Source organism: Diabrotica virgifera, chromosome 5 (assembly GCF_917563875.1).
Source record: "Diabrotica virgifera virgifera chromosome 5, PGI_DIABVI_V3a".
NCBI classification, from domain to species: Eukaryota; Metazoa; Arthropoda; class Insecta; order Coleoptera; family Chrysomelidae; genus Diabrotica; species Diabrotica virgifera.
The window spans coordinates 102,697,817-102,709,158 of record NC_065447.1 but is presented as its reverse complement, the minus strand read 5'-3'; the positions used below and the strand labels follow the sequence as shown (position 1 = coordinate 102,709,158).

The following is an 11,342-nucleotide window of genomic DNA, read 5'->3' as shown; positions in this document are numbered from 1 at the left end:
ATAGATGGACAAAAAAATTTCTTGAGTGTACGAGGACAGACAAGCAAAGACGAAGAAGACCCCCAACGCGATAGACCCTCAACGCACCACAAAAGAATTATGACCAATTGTACAGCAGAGGCGCAGACCAGAAGTTGAAAATATCTAGAGAAGGCCTATGTTCCACAATGGACAAATCAGGGCTGATTGATGATGATGCAAATAAATATAGAACTAAGCTTTAATAATTTTATTTTTTTTAAATTGCAATAACAGGTAGTTTGAAACACAAATATAGATACTCAGTAATTCCTTTATTTAGTTATGTATTATGTATAATAAACAATTTTGTTTTTAAGCTGAGCAGGGACCAGCTATTACTTCGTCGTATGCTTTCAAGAATTTATCTAAGTTGGAAGACGCGTCGCATTGGTCAGTAAACATCTGCGGAAGACATTTAGAAATCTTGATGAGAACCCTGAAACACAATTGTGAAGATATAAAGCTTTTTCGTGAAAGTATTTTCATTGAATTAATGAAAAAATTAAAACGTTTGATATTTTCCCCCTATTGTAGCTTGTGAAAAGGAGCTATTTACACACATTTGAGTTACCGCAGTTAGTTTTTTGGCTACGCCCAACTCGATTGCCTTCCATAGTGTTGGACGATTAGTTGAATCATAAGTCTGTTTGAAATCTAGAAGGATCTGATGCAGGTATCTATTATACTCCCAGTACTTTTCAAGAATTTGTCTAATAGTATATATTTGAACAATGGTTCATCTTCCAGGCCTAAAACCACACTGATATTCGCCAACTATTTCTTCGGAGCATATTAGTAGTCTTTTTAGTAATACCGAAGGCAGTATTTTATACGTAGTATTGATTAGTGAAATTCGTCTGTAATCTATACATCATTCCTTTTTCGATTCTTGTGTATTGGTACAATGATACTACCGCATGATTCTTTTGACATTATTTCTTGTTGCATTATACAAAAACCTATCTATCGAATAAGCCCTAAACATTCATCCTTGAATATAGGACTCCTCTTCTTTCTTCCATGCCTCTCTATATTCGGCAATTTGTATCCATTTTGACCCAGTGTGTTTCTTCAGGTCATCTAACCATCGCATCTGTGACCTTCCCCTTTTTCGATGGTGGTTCCACGGTCTCCAATGTACAATAATCTTAGTCCATCTTCCATCCTTATGCCGTTAGGTGTGTCCGCCGAACTTCCATTTAAGCTTTGCTACTTGGGTTGAGACATCTTTCACTTATGTTTCGTTACGGATCCATTCGTTTATTTTCCTGTCTGATAGTTTTTTGTTCAGCTTTTGTCGTTCCATAGATCTTTTTGTCTTTGCTATGTTTTCCATATTTTTTTTTGTAAACGTCCATGTTTGAGAGCCATAATATTAAAACAGGGAGTAGGTATACATTGATTAAAGATACTTGTTTTTAGGTATTGCGGGTATTTCCTGTTCTTTAGAATACAAGACAGTTTTTTGAGTGATGCCCAGGCCAATCTTATTCTTCTCTTAATTTTTTTCTGTGTGATTTTCTTGACTTAATCTAGTGATTTGACCTAGATATACAGGGTGTCCCAAAAATATTGGTTATAAATTATACCACACATTCTGGAGTCAAAAATAGTTTGATTGAACCTAACTTACTTTAGTACAAATGTGCTCATAAAAAAAGTTACAGCCCTTTGAAGTTACAAAATGAAAATCGATTTTTTTCAATATGTCGAAAACTATTAAGGATTTTTTATTGATGTATCATTCTTATGGCAGGATCATCTTAAAACAAAATTATAGTGAGGTTTGTCCACCCCATAATAATTTTATGGGGGGTTTTGATCCATTATACCCTCCCAGACTTTTGTGTACGTTCTAATTAATTCATTATTGTGTATCATTAGTTAAACACAGCGTTTTTAAAACTTTTTTGCCTCTTATTATTTTTTCGATAAGTGAGTTTTTTTTTTTCGAGATGCGTCTTTTTTTGATATATTTACAAACAAATTTTATGGGAGCTTTGTTCCTTTAAACCCCTTAAATGTTTGTGTACGCGCAAATTAAATTACTATTGTGGTACCATTAGTTAAAAACAGTGTTTTTAAAACTTTTTTGCCTCTTAGTCTTTTTTTGATAAGTCACCTTTTATCGAGATGTGGCTTCTTTTACAAAATATACCTAAAAATTTAAATTATAAATACATTTTCAGATTACTAACAGGTCTCTACAGGGCGATTGATTAGTAGGGTAAAGCTCAATAGCTGCGCTATAGTAATAAATAACAATAAAAGTTAATAACAAAAGTTTTAGCCACCTTTGAGATTCACATCAAAATTAGTTAGAATGTTACAGGGTGTTCGATAACACAGTGGCAGACCTAACTATGTTTTTTTTAAATAGAACACCCTACATTTTATTTTATATTCGAAATCCTGTTAACTTCTCCATCACAAAAATATAAAGGTTTGTAATGTTATCCAGGATATTTACAAAGTTATAACTAAAAAAGCAAAAAATGAAAAAATATGAAAAAAATATTTTTACGAAACGCTTTTCTTTACTTACGAGTGACTAAAATTAAACATAATATTATAAATCAACTAAAAAGCAAAAAATAAAAAAAAAAAAAAGAAGCGCCACGCTTTTCTTTGACGAATGTGTTAGATTTTTTCAATTTTTTTTATTTTTTGCTTTTTAGTTGATTTATTTTATAATGTTTAATTTTAGTCACTCGTAACTAACGAAAAGCGTTTCGTAAAAATATTTTTTTCATATTTTTTTATTAAATTTTTAAATAAAACACCCTGTAACCCAGTAAGGAGCCATATTTTATTTAAACGATTTTATAAATTTTAATATTTTGATGTCTTCTATCACCCATTAGCTAATGTCCAATTAATTATAGGACACCCTGTATAATATAACATTATATTCTGACTTACCGACATGCTTCAGCTTTACTATGAGGAATCTCGACTTTGTCGACTCCTTCTGAAGCTTTTCCAATACATTGCCTATATTTATCACGGGCTATATTATTTTTCAATACTTTTCTGTAGCATTGCTGTACCTCATTAGCTAAAAATGGATTTTTTTTATAAATTGTGCAATAAAAAGTGTTTGTATAAAAAATATACCTACTTAAAATATTTGACTACTTACGCTAATTGTTTTTTCAATATCTCATTCTCAAATTAAATATAGAACATAATTTTACTATCAAAAGTTAAATTTTGGTGTCTTAATGTCGAGTAGATAATTTTGTTATAAAAGATGACCTATTAGTAAATAATAGTAAGTAATAATATAAACTTACGTGCATAGAAATCGGCCCACATAAAAATTTGGTCATTTTTGATGTCTCATATTTCCTAAACCTGTTAGCCGATTTAGTGATTTGTCGAACATGTTATAACCTGATTCTTTAACAATACGACTGTAATAATATTGTTGCTAAACAGGTAAATTTTGATTATATACCGGGTGTACCAATCAAACTGTGTTTTTGTCTCAAAGTTTGCGTCACTTTGTGGAATATTCTAGCATATATAAAATACTAAAATTAAAACGTAACTATAGCCTTAGGTTTTCTCAACATTCTGTTTTTTGATTCATTCGTTTACGTTAGATAATAAAAAAGTTAGGTACTTTAACAAATAGACATGTTCTTCAGCAATACACGATGTTTCTAAATAAGTGCGACAAACTTTAAGGGGTAATTCTGCATAAAAAAATAATGACAGTTGGCTTTATAAACGTATGTCCGCAAATGTTTCGTTTCCGAGATACCGGATGTTGAATTTTTTCTTACAAACTGACGATTTATTTTATTGCTTTAAAACCGGTTCAGATATGCCAATGAAATTTGGTGGGTTTTAAGACGTAGTTATTGCACATTTTTTGACATACAACTAAGAATTTAATATTCACCAATAGCGCGCATACGTGTAATAAGACCGATCATATTACCAGTATGCACGCTAATGGTGAATATAAAATTCTTAATGTTATGTCAAAAAATCCGCAATAACTATCTCTTAAAACCTACCAAATTTCATTTGCATATCTCAACTGGTTTTAAAGCAATAAATAAATCGTCAGTTTGTAAGTAAAAATTCAACATCCCGTATCTTGTAAACGAAACATTTGCGGACATACGATTATAAAGCCAACTCTCACTATTTTTTCATGTAGAATTACCCCTTAAAGTTTGTCGCACTTATTTAAAAACACCGTGTATTGATGAAGAACGTGTCTAGTTGTTAAAGTACCTAACTTTTTTATTATCCAACGTAAACGAATGAGTCAAAAAACAGAATGTTAAGAAAATCTGAGGCTATAGTTGGGTTTTAATTTCAGTATTTTATAAATGCTAGAATATTCCACAGGGTGATGCGAACTTTGAGAAAAAAAAAACAGTTTGATTGGTACACCCGATATACAATGAAAATTTATCTGTTTAGCAACAGTATTATTACAGTGGTATTGCTAAAGAATCAGGCTATAACATGTTCAAAATATCACTAAACCGGCCAACAGGTTTAGGAAATATGAGACATCAAATATAACCAAATTTTTAAGTGGGCCGATTTCTATGCACGTAAGTTTAGGTTACCAAATACTATGTGCCAACTTCTGAATACAGGGTGAGGCAGATAAAGGGCCTATTAGAAATATCTCGAGAACTAAAGTTAAGAAAATCATGAAAATTGTTATACAGGGGTTTTAAGGTGTGAACTATTTAATAAAAGTATTTTGGTCTCTTTGCTACTTCCGGTTATACTGGAAGTTGATTGTAACGTCGTTTTTTTAAGTGGGACATCCTGTATATTTTTACATTTTTGGATTCTCCTCGATTTTTTCTTTCTTTAAATATAAGGTTCTGTAATATTATACAGGGTAGGTTAAAAGATAATTACGTTTTCTTATTAGTTTGGTCAAGTGTAGCAAATCTTCGTTTCTGATGGTATTTGGCCACAAAATACAAACAATTCTTCGTAGAAATTTGTTAACAAAGACCTGAAAGTTGTCTGTAAGGGATTTTGTCACTCTCCAGGTTTCACATCCATAGAATAGAACAGACATAACATTTGACTGGAATATTCGGATCTTTGTCCTGGTAGTATATTCCCCAGACCTCCAAACAGGGTTAAGCATGCTGAATGCTTGTTGAGCTTTCCGTGTCCTCATACGAACATCGTCTTCTGTACCTCCGCTTTCTGTTATACGCAACTGTAGATATGGTGGAAAATGGGAGGATTAAATTTAGATAATGAAATTCGAACCAATAAGAATAAAGATAAAAGCCATCATTGTAAATATAAACACCATACCGATGCTCCTAGATGATTCATCATCATCATCAGTAGCGTTACAGCTCTTTATGAGCCAAAGCCTTCTTCATATCAATCCTTCTTTCGCCCCTGTCTTCTTCTTTGAGTGCCTCTCCTATCGGAGATTGGATATCATTAAGGCGATTCTAATTTTATTTACTGCTGTTTTGAACAATTCGTTAGTGGTACAGCCAAACCACTCTCTCAAATTTCTCATCCAGGACATTCTTCTACGGCCTGGATTTCTTCGTCCTTGGATTTTTCCTTGCATTATATTTTGTAGGAATGTGTACTTTTGTCCTCTCATCAGGTGGCCTAAGTATTCAAGTTTTCTCTTTTTTATACTCCGTAGAACTTCTGGCTCGTTATTTATTCTGCGTATTACTTCTTCATTTGTAATTTTATCCACCCAACTTATTCGTAGTATACGGCGGTAGCACCACATCTCAAAGCTTTCAAGATTTTTAATATTCCTCTGTTTAAGAGTCCATGACTCAACACCGTAGAGCAAAGTACTGAATACATAGCATTTTAACATTCTAGTTCGTAGATGAATACTAATATCACGATTACAAAATAATTTTTTCATTTTTATAAAAGTAGACCTGGCAATTTCAATACGTCTTTTTATCTCGTGATTTTGGTCACTTGTTTCATTGATAAGGGTTCCCAAGTATTTGTATTCGTTTACTTTTTCAAGTTGGGTACCGTTTATTGTGATACTAGTGTCATTTATTGGATTCTTACTGAAGGTCATATATTTGGTTTTTTTGACGTTCATCCTTATGCCGTAGTTATTACATATCTCATTCATAGTTTCAACTAAATGTTGTAGACCTTCCGCTGTTCTTGCCATTATCACAGTATCGTCAGCATATCGAATGTTATTGATAACTTCTCCATTGACTATTATCCCTTCGTTTGCATATGAGAGAGCTTCTTGGCATATTTGTTCGCTGTAGATATTAAATAAGAGCGGTGACAATATACAACCCGGTCGTACTCCTCTACGTATTTCTATTTCGTCCGATGTTTGTTCTTCTATTTTTATATTAGCTCGCTGATTCCAGTACAGATTTAATATTATTTGTATGTCTCTGGTGTCAATGTTCTTACTCTCCAGGATTTCTTTGAGTTTACTGTGGCGTACTTTGTCAAAGTCCTTTTCAAAGTCTATAAAGCAGGCGTGTACCTCTTGGTTAACATCTAGGCATCTCTGTGTTAGAACGTTCAAGGCAAATAGAGCATCTCTTGTACCTAATCCTTTTCTGAATCCCATCTGTGTATCGTTAATATCGATGTCTAGTTTTTGATAGATTCGGTTGTGAATGACTCTAAGAAATATTTTAAGCAGGTGACTCATCAAGGAGATTGTTCGATGATCTGAACATTGCATTGCCTTAGTTTTCTTCGGTATGGTGACAAACGTAGACAGCAACCATTCTTGCGGTATTATACCAGTACTGTATATTGTATTGAATATATGCAATATTATGGTTACGGATTTATCATTCAAAAGCTTCAGCAGTTCTGTAGGGATTTCATCAGGTCCGTTTGCTTTTCCATTTTTAGCGTTTCTTATTGCGTATTCTACTTCTTCTTTCAATATGTCTGGCCCAGTTGCATTGATTATCTGAGTTAAGTTGTTTCTATCGTCTTCAAATAATTCATTCAGGTATTCTGTCCATCTTTTTATTTTATTCTCTAGATCTACAATAAGATTTCCATCTTTGTCTTTAAGTTTACCTATTTCGCATTTCTTTATGCTTCCTGTTATCTCTTTTACTTTTTTGTGCATATTGAACGCATCGTACTTTTTCTCATAGGTTTCCATTTCTTCACACTGTTCTTTAATCCACGCCTCTTTGGCTTCTTTTATTCTCTTTTTTATGTGTTTGTTTATTTCTTTGTATTTGTCTAGGTAATTCTTCATCTTTCTTCTTTGTTCCATCAAGTCTAGTATGTCCTGTGTCATCCACCCCTTGTTCTTTGTTGTTGTTTTTGTCAGATGTTTCTTTCCTGCTGTTTGTATAGCTGTATTTATGTACTTTAATTTTTGGTTAACGTTATCCGTATCATTAATTTGTTGTTGCACTGAACTGAGGTTTTCATTTATTTCTTTTCCTGTTTCTTGTCGTATATTTTTATTTCTAAGTTTATCTAAATCTAGTGTCTTCCTGTGTGGTCTCCTAATCTTTTTTGGTCTCGCCTCTATCACAGTAACTATCGGGTTATGATCTGAGCCTATATCAGCTCCTGGGTACGTCTTAGTACATTTAACAGCATTACGATACCTCCTTGCTATCAGAATGTAGTCTATTTGATTTCTCACTATTTTTTCTTTGGTATGTTGTGGGGATGTCCATGTATATAATCGCCTAGGAGGTAATTTGAAAAGGGTGTTTGTTATTACGAAGTCTTCGCTCTGGCAAAATTGAATCAATCGATCTCCTCTGTCGTTTCTGTTTCCAAGTCCGTAGTTTCCTACAAGTTCTCCTACCTTACCTTGACCGACCTTGGCATTAAGATCGCCCATTATTATGTTAATGTGTTGCTTTTTTATTGCTTTCAGCATTTCTTCTAAGTCGTTGTAGAATTGTTCTATTTCATCGTCATCTTTATCTGCTGTTGGTGCATAGACTTGAATAAGATTTATTAAGTTATGTCTTTCTTTAATTTGTATTAATATTAAGCGTTCTGAGTAAGGAGTACAGGTAATTAGAGAATTTTTCCATTTCTTTGAAATGATGATTCCAACTCCGTACCGATGGGTGTTGTCGATTCCGGAGTAATAAAATACGCCATCATTTCGTGTTGAACATTTCCCAGATCCTGGCCATTGTGTATCGCTGATTCCTAAAACATCGATGTTTAGTCTATTCATTTCTTGTTCAACATTATCCAGTTTTCCTGCAGAGAACAAACTTCTCACATTCCACGTTGCAACTCTTAAAGTTGTTGGTTTCTGCATTTTTGTACAAGGATTTTGCAGGTTTACGACCGAGTGAGCCTTGTAGTCTTGTGCTTTTCTCTCTCTGCCGGATCTTGGTATCCGATTCCCATGATCAGTAGAGTTTCCACTATTTTTTGTGTACACCGTAATGACTTAACTAGGGGTACTCTATGAGTCTTTAATGCAGTGGTTCCCCGTTGCCTTCTGCATCCTTCCACCGTTGACCGTCCTTGGTTCATCCGCCTTCAAGACCGATTTCTCGATCTCAGGACAAAAGAGTGCCCTTCCACATACTAGCTCATCCGCCCGAAGCCGTTGGCCAGTAAGTGGTGGGATTGCTTATACCGGCAATCATTCGGTAGATTTCACCATATCTGGTTACCCTCACTGTATCTGGAAACTATTCTCCATGATCTAATTACAATAGATTTTAAATCATTATCTAAGTAGTCTTGGTACCTAAGTCTCGGTCTTCGTCTTGCTCGTTGTCCTATCGGTCCTCTCCGGTCAAAAACTTTTCTGACTATTTCATCTTCCTCTTGCCTGACTACATAAGCTATCCATCTAAGGTGTGCTACCATAATGAATTTTACAACGTCAGGTTTTCCAAAACTTCTATACGACTCAAAGTTGTAACGCCTGCTTCACAAACCTTGTTTTTTATGCCTCCATTATATTTGTCTTAAGATTTTTCGCTCAAAACGTTTGAGCTGTTCTTGGTCATTCTGTGTAATTAACCAATTTTCTGAACCAGATGTTAGCACTGCTCTTATAAGTGTTTTTTAGACAGCCAATTTAAAGTTGTTCTGAAGCTATTTCCTTGTGGCATTTTTATGATTAACTATTTATATGGGAAATAAGCCACAATTAAAATGAAAAAAATAATTTTATTAACGTTTCGATGCCCAAATCGGGTGCCGTTGTAATATTTTGTAACATATAAATAGTTAGCCAATTTAAATTTTCTATTTATTTTTGAGGCGTCTGTCTTATAGTACACTCAACGAAAAAGGTACGTAATATTAATAAAAATGTTAATTCGGACAATAAAAGCAATACTTAAAATTGGTCCAATTCTTGGTTTTATTGTAACAACAAAGCGATATTTATCAATTCATTTTATTTTCGTTAGTTGATCCAATGTATTACGTTTATTGAATGGATGAACATCCATTTATTAATATTACGAACACTGTTCACTGAGCCAACGAACACTATTCATTGAAACAACAACGTCGTTAATTGACCGACGAAGACTATTCGTTGTGTCAATAACAGTGTTATTTCTCCTAACGTATTTCGTTTATTTCTACAATTATTGCCGTTTATTCTTACAATTAATTCCGTTCATTCCCACAATAAATACGGTTATTCTTACAAGCAATTCTATTCATCCCTACAATCAGTTTCGTTCATTCATACTATGAACGTATTTTATATTGATAACTACTGAATGCATTAGATCAATGTATGATATTAATTGATTAATAATAATTTTGCAAATCCCCTTTTTTGTCCTAAACCTAATGGACTTTGCACTGTGTGATTTCTCATATAATTTCACTTATACCGTGCGCTATAAAAAGTGTTGCCCCCTTATTAACTTATTTATTTTTAGCATTTAAGCAAAACACTCGGACAGGTCGATTTTTAAAATAATCAAAGTATATTATAACATCAATGTTTCGAACTTTACGCGATCCCTCTTCAGGTGACAGCACCAAAAATGGTTTTTTTAAAGGGAAAGTATATCATGTGACAAGCTCATTTAAAAGAGATTGAAATAGTGATTCCAAAATGTATAACACTTTAATCTTTTTGGAGAGCGCAGGTGCAAAATTTCGATTGAATTCTTGTTAAATGCATTTATTTCTTTTTAATCCTGATAAAACTAATAAGTATTTTTGAAAAATTTAAACGCAGAATAATAGATTACATTATTACCGAGGGCTGAAATCAAGAAAGTGTTTTGCTGCCAGAATTACCATTATTTATTAAATATACGAAACTAACTTATTGTCTGAATATATTGAGTGTTATTGATTAATTTACTCTAGTTATTTTCACAATTATTATTCAATAATTTTGACAATAACCAAATACATTTATCAATGTCTAAAAGTTCGTTGAAACAAAAAATTAAATTGTTGTTACAACGAAATACTATTCAATAATCACTGTTAACCAATATTACGAACTAAATTTTTTTGAGTGTATTACTTATTGCCGAGCACTATTTCTCTTTTAATTATTATTGTAGGTGTCAGGTTACTGGACCTAGTGCAACAAATATACTTGGTGTTTTGAATATTTATATTTAGTCTGATTCTCTGTGAGATGCTCTTAACCACCGAAATGCTTCAGTCAGAATTTCTGTGGATCTGCCTATGATGTCTATGTCATCTGCGCATCCGACAGTTTGTATTGATTTGTTTAAGATAGTACCATTCGTATTAATTTTGGACTCTCGAATTATTTTTTCTAATGAATGACGCAATTGTAGATAGGGTTGAAAATGGGCGGAATAAATTAAGATAATAAAATTCGAACCAATAGGGCTAAAACTAAAAGCCATCATTGTTATATTAAACGCCATACCGATGCTCCTGGACGGTTATCCTTTATTTAGTCTATTTTAACACGTTGACGGACAGTGCGTCAAATGTATAAGCAAGCAGTGTTGTGACACTATTTTGTATTTTGCAACGTAGATTAGGGGAATTGATTAATTTTTTGAGTTGAGTTTTTGAACATTGTTTTTAAACATGTGGACGACGACCATGGACATCGCGTCACATTTAATATGCATTTGTAGATGTAATGTAACATTTTTTGTCACAACTCGTTATTTAAAAAAAAAGACGTCTATAGAGGTTGTGCCACATTACATCAATGGAAATTCGACGTCTATAAACGTTCTGTCCGTCAGCGTGTTAAATACCTGGGAACTAATCTATCGGCCGACAACAATATCGACGAAGCGGTAAAAACCAAATAATTAAAGCCAGTAGAACGGCCGGATGCCTAAACGGACAATTTGGAAAAACAGACACCT

The 11,342-nt window shown here is 33.3% G+C and overlaps 1 protein-coding gene across 1 annotated transcript in view; it reads right to left on the bottom strand.

Moving 5' to 3' along the window:
* Positions 1-214: 214 nt before the first annotated feature.
* LOC126885075 (uncharacterized) overlaps positions 215-11,342 on the bottom strand; it is a 102,770-nt gene continuing 91,642 nt past the window's right edge. Inside the window, exons 5-6 of the mRNA XM_050651503.1 lie at positions 2,944-3,079; positions 215-457 (exon numbers count right to left, since the gene is read on the bottom strand). Of these exons, the coding sequence (XP_050507460.1) occupies positions 334-457; positions 2,944-3,079 (260 nt within the window). The 3' untranslated portion in view covers positions 215-333. The remainder of the gene's footprint in view (positions 458-2,943; positions 3,080-11,342) is intronic.